This window comes from Pongo pygmaeus, chromosome 9 (genome assembly GCF_028885625.2).
Source record: "Pongo pygmaeus isolate AG05252 chromosome 9, NHGRI_mPonPyg2-v2.0_pri, whole genome shotgun sequence".
In the NCBI taxonomy this organism is placed as follows: domain Eukaryota; kingdom Metazoa; phylum Chordata; class Mammalia; order Primates; family Hominidae; genus Pongo; species Pongo pygmaeus.
The window spans coordinates 113,169,069-113,183,455 of record NC_072382.2 but is presented as its reverse complement, the minus strand read 5'-3'; the positions used below and the strand labels follow the sequence as shown (position 1 = coordinate 113,183,455).

Below are 14,387 nucleotides of genomic sequence, written 5' to 3'. Positions count from 1 at the left end.
AGTCAGGGTAGGCCTCATTGAGAAGGTGATATTTGAATAAAGATAAGAAGGAGGTAAGGGAGTCAAGGGTAGACCAGGATTGGCACTATTTTGAGATGAGTAACTCTTTGCTCTGGGAGCTGTCCCATGCATTGTAGGCTGTTTAGCAGCATCCCTGGCCTCTACCCACTAGTTGTCAGTGGCAACCCCTTCTCCTGAGTCATGACAATCAAAAACATCTCCAGGTATTGCCAAATATCCCCTGGGGGACAAAAATTCCTCCTGGTTGAGAAACACTGCCCTAGGGGAAAGAGTATTCCAGGCACAGGGAACCCTCTAGAGAAGTGTCCCTAGTGCTTGAAGAACAGTGAGGAGGAAAGTGTGGTTGGAGTTGAGTGAATGAGGGGAAGGGTAGTAGGTAAGAGAGTGAGATATAAGGCTTCATGACAAGATTATTTGGCTTTTGCCCTGAGTAAATTGGGGAGACACAGCAGATTTTGAGCAGATCCAATTTCCATTTTAAAAGGATCACTTTGCTGTGTTGCAAGTAGGCTGAAGAGAAACAAGGGTGGACTTGAGGAAGCCATTAGTAAGTATTATAGTAATCCGGGCAAGAGGCAATGGTGGCCTTTGCACAAGGGTGGTATTGTAGTTGATGAGCAGTAGTTGGATTCTAGATATGCTTTGAAAGTAGAACAACAGGATTTCCTGATGGATTGGTTGTGGGTGTGTGTAACGGATGAGTTTCAAGGGATGCTTTGGCCTGAAAAACCTGAAGAACAGTTTCTATCAGTTGAGATGGGGGAAGGTTTGGAAAGAAATTAAAAATTGGGTTTTGGACATGTTAAGTTTGAAACAGTCAGGTGGAGATGGCCAATAAACAGTTGGAAGTATGGGTTAGAGAATTGGGGTTGAAGACAGAAATTTGAGGGTCATTGACATATAGATGAGATTTAAAGCTAGAAGACTAGAAGAGACCTTCAAGGGCAGAAAATGTAGACTGGAGAAGGGGACAGGACTGAGTCCTGGCCCTCCAACATTAAGAGGCTAGAGAAAAGAGCGGGGATCAGCAAAGAAGACTGAGAAGGAACAATCAGAGAAGTAGGAGGAAAACCAGAGGAGGCCAGTGTCGTGGGAGCCAAATGAACAAAATATGTCAAGGAGGAGAATGTGGTCAGATATGTCAAATGCTGCTGATGGATGAGCACAGAAAATGGACTGTTCTCTGTGATTTGTGGGAATTGGGGTCCAACAGAATTCTGTGGTCTGGATGACCAACATCATTATCAAACCCACAAAATAAATCTGCCTTAGTAACTAATAGAGATTCAATGATGGAGATATGTGTATGGGACAATTACTTAGCAGGAATCAGGAAATCTAGAATCTAGTCTCAGATCCACCACTACAAATAGCTTTATAACTTTGGGCAAATTCCTTATCTTCTTTTTCAATAATGTGGCTAAAAGTATAGACACTACCTACTTTGCAGGATTGCTGGGTGGATCGAGTGACACTATATATAAAAGTGGCTTTGAAAATTATAGTTTGATATAAATATTGAAACATGATATGCTCTTGTTCATAAGAATGAATTAACCTTTAGTGCAGGATGATATTTTTCTTATCATAGACCTAAATTATATGATTTTTATTTTTAATAGTTAAAATGCTGAGATATTTTCAAAAAAGTGTTTTATTATATTTTTTGAGATAGGATCTCACTCTGTTGCCCAGGCTAGAGTGCAGTGGTGTGATCATAGCTCACTTCAGCCTCAGCTTCAAACTCCTGGGCTCAATGGATCCTTCTGCCTCAGCCTCCTGAATAGCTGGGACTACAGGTATGTGCCACCATGCCCGGCTAATTTATTTTTATTTTTATTTTTGTAGAGATGAGGTCTCACTGTGTTGCCCAGGCTGGTCTCAAACTCCTGGGCTCAAGTGATCTTTCTGCCTCGGCCTCCCAAAGTGCAGAGATTACAGGTGTGAACCACTGCACCTGGCAAAAGTGCTTTAACAAGATATTAAGAATATCATTATCAAGCTTGCACAGAAAACAGCACACCATAAGTTTGGGTAAACATGCTGCCACTTGGGCATCTAAACTTAGTATGAGTCACAGTTTTACAGATGGGATTCTGCTTAATTATTGATAATACATTAGTGAGACATGAAGTTAGCCCACATTTGTACTCCTTATGATTCAGTCATGTAACTACTGTCTGCCCTGTAGAACAGGATTTTTATTGTCATGAGGCCAGGTGCCATGGTTCGTACCTGTAATCCCAGAACTTTGGGAACACTGAGGCAGGTGGATTGCTTGAGCCCAAGCGTTCAAGACCAGCCTGGGCAACCTGACAAAACCCTGTCTCTACAAAAAATTATGAAAATTTGCCGGGATGGTGGTGTGCACCTGTTCGGAAGGGTGAGATGGGAGGATTGCGTAAGCTCAGCAGGTCAAGGCTGCAGTCAGCTGTAACGGCGTCACTGCATTCCAGCCTGGGCAGCGGACCGAGATCCTGTCTCAAAAACAAAACAAACAATATTGTCATATGTAGCTTGAGGTCAGAAATATCTGAATACACTGAGGCATTTACTCTGTGAAGAAGTCCATTTTAGTCAAGACCATGTGATACACGTGATAAAGTTAGTTACCTCTTCTAGTGATTCTGGCTCCAAGGGAGATACATGCTTCATTTCAATGAGTTTCCTCTTCTAGTGATTCTGGCTCCAAGGGAGATACATGCTTCATTTCAATGAATTTAGACAGAAGATCTCTTTCTCTGTCAGAGATGGGCTGCTCTTCCAGCAGGATAGCACTTATGCTTTGGTCAAGTTTACTGTCTCTGGAAACCACTGACATTCTCAGTGTGATAGAGAATGCTTCCCTGAAATAGGCCTCCAGGCCCTTGGTCAAGGGAAGAGAAGGCAAGGGGGACAGATCAGTAGGACTTCTAGATAATTGCTATTAAAGCTTTAAAATAATAGTTGAAAGAAAAATGGGGCTTGAGAGTTCTCATCTTCACTTGCCGTCGCCGTGGGTTATCACTGTCTTTAGCAGTTCTGGTGCGGTTTATGTGTGAACTGTTAAACAGCCACAGAAAGCTGAGATGCTGTGCTCATAGGAAAACCACTTCCGTGAAGCAGTGGTACGTGCATTTTGTCATATGCTGCCACGGGAAATCTGATTAGGAAAATCCTCTTCCTGGCCAGGCAGGAGGAACCAAAGGCCACAATGGGACTCAAGTAGATTTGAAATGTTGCAAAGCCTAAAGCATTTATTCTCCTGGGGAACGGGGTCTGAGTCACAGAGAAAGAGAAGCAAAATGCCCTGTGCATGTTATAAATACCTTGTAAAATGACCCCAGAAAGGCAGGGCCGGAGTCCTCGTGGGGTTCCCCAGCAGTGATGTGGGCCAGGCAGCGGATCAGCAGCAGAACAAAGCTTCCCACAGAGGCCAAACATTCTCTCCCAATGAACAGTGTATTTTCAGCACTCTGAGAGGAGAAAACACCCAAACACAGAGATGTCCGCCCCTGGGAACATTCCCACCGCCCGTTTCTTTCTCAGGGTTTATGGCACATCGTCTAAAACAATACTCTCTGGCCCTAATGGAAATTTGCTGAAGGGAAGATTCAGACAACCAGGGAAAAATTGTTTGAGTTCAACTCTCTGAATAAGTCATTTGCTCCACTGTCTCCCAATTTTTCCTACTGCCTCCATCTTACAGAAAACAAACTTAGAAATTCAGAGTTACTTGTGTATCTCTTTTGTCAATATCCTCCAATCACTGTTTCCTTAAGCAGTGGTTTTCAAACTTTTGTGTAATAAGAATCACAAGGGGATTATTCTGTTCTCGAGACCCATCCCCAAATTCCTGGTTCTGTGGGGTCTATGTACTTCCATTTTTCCCAGGTTCCCCAAGTGGTTGGTACAGGAGGTCTAAGGACCGCAGTTTGAGAATCACTGCCTTAGAGGGCTCTCAAGGCTTTCTTCGTCTTCCATGCCTTTATTGTAATCAAGTTTTCAAATCGCCTCTCTTGCCTGTTGATTTGAAATAACTCTCTTGTTCATTCTCTTAAGGGACAGTAGGTTGGCATGAAAAAACTTCAGGTAGTTTGGAATCAATCTGAGATCTATCCTTTGACTCAGCTGTGAGTGGCAGCTGCATAGACTCATGGTTATAAGAATGAGTTTTTGGTGTCAAACACACCTGGGCTCGAGTCTTAACTCTTGCTAACTCTGTGATCTTGGGGAAGTTACTTAGCCTCTCTGGGCTTCAATTTCCTAATTTCTAAAACAAAGATAACAAAAGTACCCCATAATGTTGTGAGTCGTAAATGAGACCATGCCTGTAAGGCACCTGGCTGAGTTCCTGGCACACGGCACTTGCACTACAACCTGAGTTTGTTTACCCATCCATAAAATGGGATTAAATTCTCGTCTATTTCATCGAGTTGCTTTGAGGATCAAGTGAAATAATGTGTGGAGAGTACCATATGTGAGTAGTTTCTGGTTTTATTAAACCCCCCAACAACCTACTAGTCAAGTAGAAACCTTTTTCTAATCCTCCAGTATCGATGAGCAGTTTCTCCTCTCAGAATTGTTTAGCAATAGACTGTCATCAGTATTTAAGGCAGTTACCAGCAAGGCACTTCCAATCTACATATCTGAAGAACTGCCAGGACAGGAACAATTTAGATCCTTTTCTGTAGAAAGATGCTGATTGTGCAGGATTTCCTGAAGCTGGAGCCATGACTCTTATAGGAAATACCAGCCTGGAACCTCTGGCTTTGATAATGACAGAGATCTATTAAAGAGCACCAAGCTATTATGCTTCTCTGAGCACAAGCCAGAACATATTCATTTTACTGATTAGAGAAAGCTCTTACACTGTGACATTTATTATGCCTTAGCTAAATGACTTATTTCCAGGAGGGAATAAAATATGTCAGGATTTTAGAAAAAAATTATACAATTTGTTCTTTTTGCTTTCATTTATCTACACTGGACCCCAGAATTTTATAACCCACATCTGGGAATGAATTTGCAGCACCTGATAGAAGAAGGCACTGTGGAAGGCACTGCCTTGGGCTTCCATGGCAGGAAGATGAGAAGCAATCTTCAGGATGATTTCTGGAGCCTGAAAAAAATAAAAAACAAAACAAAACCTATCCTTTTGCTAAAAAATTCTCATGCATCTCAGCTACGTAGCATCAGCCAAATTGATGAGAAGTAAATGCATTGGGGCATTAATTTAAATTGCAACAGGGTGAGTAGGCTAAGTATACAGGAAAATGGAAAGACTATTTAACTGCATATTTAATATTTATGCTAAATATGACAATTAATTTACTACTTTTCTAAATAGAGGTTGACTAGACTAGAGGGCTCCTGACCCATAATGCCTGGATTTTAACCTTGGCTCTGCCTTTTTGGCTGTATGATCGTGGGTAAGTTTATTTAACCACTGTGTCTCTTCTGCTCAATTTTAAAATAGGAAAAATAATAGTATCTGTGTCATAGGGTTTTTTGAGGATTACATGAGTTAATTAATGGAAGTTATTAGAATATTTTCTGGCATGTAGAAAGTGACAAATTCATTCTACCTGTGATTAATATCATTCGAGAGATTAGACTTTAGATTGGTAAAATAACTCCCATAAATCCCCTTAAAGGAGAGACTAGAAAGTTTGCTGTTCCAGGTGCTTAATCCTAGGGAATATCTGCCATCTCAAAGGCTTCTTCCTGGCTACCCTGATCGTCTAGGCTCCATGAGCAACTGCTCCATAGAGAGGCCAGAAACAAGACTTACATGAAGCTGGGGGATGAGGAGGTGCAGGATGGAGAGGCCATACTGGTAAACCACAAACTCCCTGGCAGAAAAGTCAGTGGGTTGCATAGTTATCAACTCTTCCTTCTGCATTGTCTGAGGTTTTAGAAGATCCTGCAAAGAGCTCTTTGGGTCTACAGAGATCAAGAGAAACCAGTAATAATTTCACTAACTTTTCTGTACAATAATGATATGTTAACAACACAACTCAATTTAGGAAAAGGTTTATTGCAACCATCTATCATCTATCCATCCATCCATCCATCCATCCATCCATCCATCCATCCATCCTCATGTGCTATATGTGCATCATGCTACAGGGTCTTCTGTCCATCTTTAAGGAAAAAATGATTGCATTTCAGTCAACAGGAACAGAGGGGCCAGGACAGAATGAGGGTCCACAGAAGATGGCAACAGATTTTCTTCTTCTATTTCCTTGAGTTGCTTGGAGCATTAAGTGTAATATATTCAGAACAGTGTCTAGTACATAGAAAGCATTCAGCAAATGTTAACTATGTTTAAGAATCTTACTTCCGTACAATATCTGTAGGGAATGTCTGTAATGGGCCTTGAGTATTTAAAATTTCTATTGTCTTTTTATTGTTCTTGAGAGAACAGTAAAGAATGGATTGGTAGCAAAGTTTAGGGAAGACTGCTGAAGTAGCAGTCAGAAGACCTGTGTTCTGGCCCAGGTTCTGAAAGATCCCAAGAAAGTCACTGAACTTCTTTGAGCATCAGTTCTCATCTATTAAAAAGTAATTAATAACCTTCTACTATCTTCTAGAACTAGAAGATATAAACAAGATAATGTATATAAAATTATTCTCACTAATTATAAGGCCAGTATAATGGCAAGACAAAGAAGGTTGAAGTGGGTCTGGGAACCCTTAAAGGAGAGCCCATTTCTGTGCCCTTCCCTTCCTAGTTTCACCCAAAGAAAGGAGGAATTAATAATGAGATTGGTCAAGTTCTCTGAAGTCAGCAAACTTTTTTTTTTCTGGAAAGGACCAGATAGTAAGTATTTTAGGCTTTGTTAGCCAAGAACCAAAATTAGGGTTCAAAGTTAGTGTTCCCTTTCCTCATGGTAGAAGCATGGCCTCATTCTCCTACAAAGCCTTCTCTTGCTTCTCTGGTCCAGAAAAGCAAGTGATCTGCCCTCCTGGGAACTCACCAAAATGTGTTACCTGCATCTTCTTTTGGCACTGCCTTTATAGTGTTGAACAACTTTTCATTTGAGGAAGCAAGTGAAGAGCACAGGGTCTGGAGAAAGACTCTTAGGGATTGAATTCCAGCTGAACTACTCACTAGCAATACAATCTTTGAATACTTTCTTGACCTATTCAGGAGCTTCAGTTCCCTCATCTATAAGATGAATAATAGTACGTACTTTACTGGGTTGTTGTAAAACGTAAATGAGTTAATACGTCTAAAGAGTTAGAATAGTATGTGGCATATTATAAAGCACTCCATAAAATTTTTATTCTTCTTTTCTCATTTTTTCTCTAATCATTCTAAAATGTAAAATCTTTCTTAGCTTGTGGGCCATGCAAAAACAGGTAGCAGGTTGGAGTTGGAGGTATGGAGTGGGCCATAGTTTGTGCTTCCCTGCTCAAGTTCAGGGGTGTTCATGGTGCTGTGCTTACCTGGAGCCCTGCACTGTGGTCTACTGAAAGGTACACATTCATTTTCTGTTACTTCGCTTCCACTTGGGAGGTGTGTGAGTTGAAACGGACCTGGCTCTTCAGGTTAGGCAAGCCACGTGCTCTCTTGACTTCCAATTCCAAGGAGTGGTATTGGTAAAGTGATTTGGGGTCCCTTTGGGGAGCAAGGTCTTCTCTTTGTTCATTTCTTCTGTTTTTTTCCCCTTTCGTTTTTTCACTTTCCTGCCTCACACCTTTACATTAGCTCCTTCTAACATGTGGCTGGCCAGTATTGGGTGAAGTCCCAAGATTTAGATTCATGTTTGGTGGGGAAGGCAGGGGGCCTTTGGAAATTCCCTTTTGGAAATTTGCTCAGTTATAATTATAAGGGTACTTTGATTCCTATTTGTTATTCCTTATGTGGGAAAATCACTTGGAGAAATTTAGTGTGGGGGTAGAGAGAAAGAGATGTTTGGCAAGGCAGGATTCTAACATTCCTAGATCCCGGGGGTTACCCCATCACATACCTTCAGTGACCCCCATGAGAATCCCAAACAGGGGCTACAAGGGAAAAGGTTACCTGGTTTGTGATACACTTGTTTTTGCAGTTCAGCTTCTTCCTTGTGGGCTTGGGACCAGATGTCTGTTTTCTTCAGGATGGAGAAGAATGGTGAAGTCCAGATGACGTCAGCTTTATCTGTATCCGAAGAGAGGGGAATAAAATAGTTATTGAGGTGAGGGCCTAAGGTTGTGGCCAAAGCCAAAAGGAGCCAGCTGTAGCATCGGATGTGACAGGCAGCCTCTAAGATGGCCCCAGTGACCCCCTAATATGTATCTATGCCCTTGTGTAATTCCCTCCCCTTGCGTGTGGGTTGGATCTAGTTGTTCATCCAAATGAATAGAACATGGCAAAAGTGATGGATTGTCATTTCTGAGATTAAGAGTCAAAAAGACTGTGGGGCTGGGAACAGTGGCTCACGCCTGTAATGCCAGCATTTTGGGAGGCTGAGGCGGGCTGATCACTTGAGGTCAGGAGGTCAAGACCAGCCTGGCCAACATGGGGAAACCCTGTCTCTACTAAAAATACAAAAAAATTAGCTGGGTGTGGTGGCACGCACCTGTAATCTCAGCTACTCGGGAGGCTGAGGCAGGAGAATCACTTGAACCCGGGAGGCAGAGGTTGCAGTGAGTGGAGATTGCACCACTGCACTCCAGCCTGGGCAACAGAGAGAGACTCCATCTCAAAAAAAGACGTTGGTTTCCACTTTGCTCTCCCTCTCTCACTCTCTGGCCTTCTTGCTCTGAGAGAAGCCAGCTGCCATGTTGTGAGCTGCTCATGAAGTCCTTGTGACAGGAATTGTTGTCTCTGGACAACAGCTGGCAAGGACTTGAGGTCTGCCAATAGCCATAAGAGTGAGCTTGGAAGTGAGTCCTCCAGCAGTCAAGCCTTGAGATGACTGCAGTCCTGGCCCACACCTTGAGTGTAGCTTGTGGAGACCCTGGGCCAGAGGCACCCAGCTAAGCTGCACCCAGATCCTTGGCCCAAAGAAACTGAGAAAATAAATGACATTTTAAGCCATCAGATTTTGGGGTCATTTCTTACATGGCAATCAATAACTAATGCATTGGGTTCCTCTAATGTTCTTCCTAAAGAACCTACTGGGGACACACGCCTATGGTGCTGGGAATTCTAAGTGTAGCATTAGGACCTATCGAAACATGGCCAGGATTGGCTGCAGAAGACAACGCTGGAATAGGGACCAGCCTGACCTGTTTCTGGCCTCTGATCCTCCAGCCCTGGAGCTCCTACTAGCGCTGCAGTGAGCTGCTTCAGGAATGGGATCAACAGGGGACAGGCAGCAGCCCGGTCCCTGAGAGAAGTGGTGATGTCTCCAGGGTAATTCTCCAAACACACAACGGTTCCTGAGGCAATCATCTAGGATGAAATAGCATTGAGTTCCATGCTTGGTCCCCACCTGTCCCAGGTGGTTGCCTTGGGAGTCTCTTTCTGAGGCCCCCTATCAAAGATGGAGATACAGATCTCCTCAGCCAAGTCCAGTCCAGAGATCAGCACCTGGGTGTGCAAGAGCTGGAGGCAGCTCCACTCCCGTCGGTACTGCAGCTGACCCAGGGCCCTAGCCAGGAAGTTCCGTCTCTCCCTCACCAACCCCTGAAACTCATCAGAGAGATGCTGAACCACCTAGAACACAGGGAACGTAATGGCCAAGTTAAGATGAGCCTTCTTCCTTTCTTCTCGCTCCCCTTCTGGCACATCCATGGTTCCTCGAGCCCACCTACCCCTGAATATTACATTACCCTGAAGAGCCACATATGACATGGGAAGATGTGCTCATCACGTGCGGGTCCCCTTGTCAGCCTCAGAGCCTCACCTTCCTGGGGCGGTTCCAGACCTGTGGGCTCTGATTCCTGCTTTGCTGCAGCCGCATCTCCTCCTTCTGGCCCGGCAGCCGGCCAGCTGCTTGCCGAAGCTTTTCTGCTGCCTGTCCTAAACTCTGCAGGACCTTCCGTACACCCAGCACCACCTGTGCCTCCTGCTCCCACTCCTCTCTGTCTGCTGCAAATGGCAGAGAAAAGGGCCACATGGCAGCGACCACCACCAGGGGTAGGGAGGAGAAGAAAAGACAATAGATTATCGGAGTCAAGGGAACCTGCCAGGTAAGAGCCAGGGCCTGGCTGAACCCGGGAGAGCCGAGCACATTCAGAGGGCAGGAGGGGCTCCCCATGGGCAGCTATCTGTGGAGATGCACTCCCCGGAGATTTCTGCTGTGGGGATCTGCGCCTAGGAGATGATTTCCCACCTTGAGAGAGCAGGCCCCGCTCTGGGCTGCTGTGTGTGCTCAGAGCCCTGGCTCTTCTCTCCGTCTCCTGCAGGCAGTGGGACTCAAGGGCCTGGCAGGCCTCCTCTGCAGCCTTCAGCTATGTAGGACAGAAGGGACAAAGGAATGGGCCTCGGAGGGGAAGGCAGGAGCTCTGGGTGGGGCTCCTGTTGGCTCCTCCTCCCCTACCTCCGTCCTGCTTAGATACTTAGGGGTGACTGAAATCTTGGGCCTGGGGCTGGGGAATCTTGGGACTGTGTCTTTTCTGAGATGGATTTCATTCCCATGGTTGAGGGAGAAAAGGACTCCAAACTTTCAAAGAGAAAACTGTGCAATCTTGGCAGATGGGTGGGGACTGTGAGGTGGTGCCTCTGGGCCTCCACCTGCTGCTCAGCACCATTTCCTGCCGTGAAGTGGAGCTCCTGGCTCAGGTGCCCCAGCTGTTCCAGTAGCCGCTCCTCCTCCTGTTCCTGGTGGCACCAGTACTGCTCCCGGGCTCTCAACTCCCGCTCCAGGATGTCTAGCTACAATATCCAGCCTGTTTAGGGCTTACTGGCTTTTTCTGCTCATGGCCCCACGTGGTCCGGCAGTAGATCCCCAAAGTTTCACAGGGTAATGGCCCTCCCTGACCTTGGGTATCTATGACTAAACTTGGTGAGGCCATCAACTTGGTTTTATTTAATTAATTAATTTATTTATTTTTGAGATGGAGTCTCACGTTGTTGCTGAGGCTGGAGGGCAATGGCGCAATCTCGGCTCACTGCAACCTCTGCCTCCCAGGTTCAAGCAATTCTCCTGACTCAGCCTCCCGAGTAGCTGAGATTAAAGGTGACTGCCACCACACCCGGCTAATATTTTTGTAGAGACGGAGTTTCACCGTGTTGGCCAGGCTGGTCTTGACCTCCTGACCTCAGGTGATCCTCCCACCTCTGCCTCCCAACAATGTGGTTTTAGCTAGAAAAATAACCATTCATTTTCTTCAAGCTCCCTGGTTCCTCCCTCCCTCCCTCCTGGTGACACCTGCTCCAGAGTCCCCTGTGCCTCCTGCCCCCACTCTTCTCTTGGGAAGTCCAGAGGGACAGGCACATGGCGGCAGGAAATTGTTCTCACCCCCCTCATATCGTGAAGACATACTGACCTGTGAAACAGTGGTGTCAGGGCTAGAATTGAAATTTCTTGGCTTCTGACAAGAACATTTTATTTATCACATACCTTTTATCACAGTTTCTGAAACGTAACCAGACTGAGAATCTATGGGGGCCCTAAATCATTTTCATTTTGGTGGAGATCTGCCAATGGCTGAATTACCGCAATAACCTCCTGACAGGGCTTCCTGTGCTAGTCTGGCCCCACTCCCATCCATCCTCCGCACAGCTGCCAGGGAGAGCTTTCTAGAATGCTGACTGTACATACACATACATAAACATAAAGATAAATGGGAGGAGGTGTGCCAACTTGTGAAGTGGCTGGGTTTGATGGGAGAGACGGGGGGAGAGGTAAAGAGTGCCTAGATAGGGACGCCATGGGGGTGTTGACTGTGGGTGGAGGGAGAGGAATGGGCAGGAAAGCTTTTGCTTCTTCATTGACATACTTTAAAAATGTATGAGTAACTTATGTTTTGTATTGTTTCATATTTTCCAAATTTTAAAGTCTTGCATTTACATTTGATTATATCCTATGTCTGAGAACTCTTCAGCAGCTCGCCGTGGCTTTCATGATAGAAGACACATTTCTCATGCTTGCATTTGCTTTCCCCGAGGCTGGAGTGACTTTCTCTGCTGTCTCTCTGCTGCCTGTGTTACCTCATTTGGGAAGCCTTGAGCTCTCCTGTGTGTGTTGAGATGCCCTCCCCTGAGCTTTCTTAACACGCTTGTGAACCACCCACTGTGTTTGGGATGCATGGCCAGCCAGTTCCCTGGGAGCCCTATCTAGTTGTCCTGGTATCTCGATGCCTAACATGTTGCCTGGAACACAGCTCTCAATATGTAGTTGCTGAGTGAATGAATGAATGAGTGAATAAATGAATACAATAACCCCCCCCTACATACCAGACTGGGGTCTCTCACTCCCCGAGCTAAGGCCTCCAGCACCTAGACAATGGGCACCACCACCCTGGCAGAGGGATCCATTTGAGCTCCAACGATGGGACCAGCCTTCCCAGTCCAGGGATCTATGGCTCGAGCCCCAATCGAGATTGGGATTAGACCTGTGGGATGCCAAGCCCACCACTGGCTTTAGAAACCAGAGATGGGGAAGGAAGGAAGGGGCAGTCATAAGAAGAAAGATGCATGGCAAAAAGGAAGCCAGAAGAGCCCCTGACCTCCTTTTACCCTTCAAGGGGCTCTAAACTGGGTTATAGGGCTCCTGGTGGCCACAGCCCTGGCGTGGGGGTGGGTGGTGAGTTTCTGAAGTGCTGGTCTTTGAAAGGACCCAATAATCTAGGGGAGGCATACATGATTTATGGTCCTGGGGTTTTGGAATCTCTGGGCACCTTTAATTTTGGGTCTCAGCAGCCCTAGCAGAAGACCAGAATGACCCCTTCCCTTGGCTCATGGGTACCCCTCCTGAGCTTTAGGGGGTTTGCTCTCCCAGAGCTAAGTCACATTCCTGAGCTCTCAGAGGTCCCAAGTTCTCTCCTACCTTTGCCATCAGCATCTTCCATTGAGCCTGCCAGGGGTGTGGCATCGCCAGAATTCTCATCATGCTCCATGCCCAGGATAGGCACCATGAGCCCCAAGCCCTCAGGATCTGGGATCTCCATTCCATACAGGGCTGGGACCCACAGCTCTGTCCCAGGATAGCGCATCATTCCTAACACCAGGGGAGAGGGAGTGAAGAGGAGGAGTTGAGGGTTAAGCATCACCCTGAAGTCTTTCCAGGTTCAAAGTACTACGTCCCTGACCAGAGAGGCTTTCCTGCAAACACTGCATTTATTTTCTTTAGGCTCAACTTAGCATTCTGAATTCGGAAAGGAAGAAAGGACAATGCCCTAATGGCCTGTTTTGGAAGAAGCAAGTGGGAATTGAGTGGCATCAGACCTTTTGAGAAGCTGAGAACAACTTCTAAAAGAAGGGGGCTTGTATCCTTGAGCACCTGCCATTCCTCAGAATCTGAACTCAGGACACTGTAGAAGTTATATTTCACTCAGTTCTACAACCCAAGCTATAAAGTATGCATGATTTTTTTTCTTTTTTTGAGACGGAGTCTCACCCTGTCACCCAGGCTGGAGTACAATGATGTGATCTCAGCTCATTGCAACCTCCACCTCCTGGGTTCAAGCAATTCTCCTGCCTCAGCCTCCCAAGTTGTTGAGATTACAGGCTCCCACCACCATGCCTGGCTATTTTTTGTGTCTTTAGTGGAGATGAGGTTTCACCATATTGATCAAGCTGGTCTCGAACTCCTGATCTCAAGCAATCCACCTGCATCAACCTCCCAAAGTGCTGGGATTACAGGCGTGAGCCACCATGCCTGGCCAGTATGCACGATTTTACTCTTCCTTTAAAAGATGGTAAAACAGTGGCAGGGAGGGGTTAGTTTTAATAACTTGCCCAAGGTCAAAGAGTTAATAAATTGTGGGGCAGGTCTTCAAACTCAAGTTAATTCTGACCTGGTTCTTTTTGTTTTGTTGTTATTTGTGGGAAGAGGGTAATTTCTAGAACGAGTGAGATAAACTCCAGGAAGATGCCACTCCTACTTCTCCTTGCCTTTCCTTGTATCAGGGCTGTCGGGGGGGAGGTGGAGTCATGGGATGGGCTCCTTTCTTGCGTTTATTCGTGGGAAGTGGAAGATTGCTGCAGAATGAAGGTGAGAAGGGATTGAGGACTCAGGAGATTCAGGCTTTGCAGCTAGAGGACCACAGCTGGGCAACTCATTTCACTCTCTGAATGTCAGGTTTCCCACTCTAAAATGGGTATCACAGCACCTGTTGGTGGTGTTTCATGAGCCGTGAAGTAACAAGAGAATGTACGCTCCATAACATCAACTCAATGGCATTGGCAAGAAATTAAGACAGGGATGCAGTCAAGCACTCATGGGGTTGGGGTATGAAGTCATGGAGTTCCTTCTCTCTTCCCTTGGTCATGCGTGTGCAAGGCC

The 14,387-nt window shown here is 45.7% G+C and overlaps 2 protein-coding genes across 5 annotated transcripts in view; one reads left to right on the top strand and one right to left on the bottom strand.

The window, feature by feature from the left end:
• Nucleotides 1-13,885, top strand: part of BTG4 (BTG anti-proliferation factor 4) — a 55,420-nt gene extending 41,535 nt beyond the window's left edge. For 2 of the 4 annotated variants that reach the window (XM_054441400.1, XM_054441398.1), the window contains one exon: nucleotides 13,233-13,885. In XM_054441400.1, the coding sequence (XP_054297375.1) occupies nucleotides 13,233-13,251 (19 nt within the window). In that variant the 3' untranslated portion in view covers nucleotides 13,252-13,885. Of the gene's footprint in view, nucleotides 1-4,997; nucleotides 5,126-13,232 lie in introns of those variants that run through there. The other 2 variants (XM_054441394.1, XM_054441393.1) reach the window with 1 other exon arrangement.
• On the bottom strand, nucleotides 4,970-12,495 carry LOC129008917 (uncharacterized). The gene is made up of 7 exons (XM_054441403.2): nucleotides 12,338-12,495; nucleotides 10,272-10,389; nucleotides 9,843-10,027; nucleotides 9,223-9,388; nucleotides 8,033-8,149; nucleotides 5,795-5,946; nucleotides 4,970-5,122 (listed from the first exon to the last, which is right to left on the bottom strand). Exons 3-7 carry the CDS (start codon nucleotides 9,897-9,899, stop codon nucleotides 4,982-4,984), a joined length of 633 nt encoding a protein of 210 aa, XP_054297378.1. The 5' UTR covers nucleotides 9,900-10,027; nucleotides 10,272-10,389; nucleotides 12,338-12,495; the 3' UTR covers nucleotides 4,970-4,981.
• Nucleotides 13,886-14,387: the final 502 nt, after the last annotated feature.

Bases quoted from the DNA above. Each gene is read 5' to 3' on its own strand.
- LOC129008917 (XM_054441403.2), bottom strand. From the start codon at position 9,899: ATGCGGCTGCAGCAAAGCAGGAATCAGAGCCCACAGGTCTGGAACCGC. The intron at 9,389-9,842 runs GTGAGGCTCTGA...ATTTCATCCTAG, and splicing joins TCTGGAACCGCCCCAGGAAG to ATGATTGCCTCAGGAACCGT. The intron at 5,123-5,794 runs GTAAGTCTTGTT...TATTTTTTTCAG, and splicing joins TCCTCATCCCCCAGCTTCAT to GCTCCAGAAATCATCCTGAA.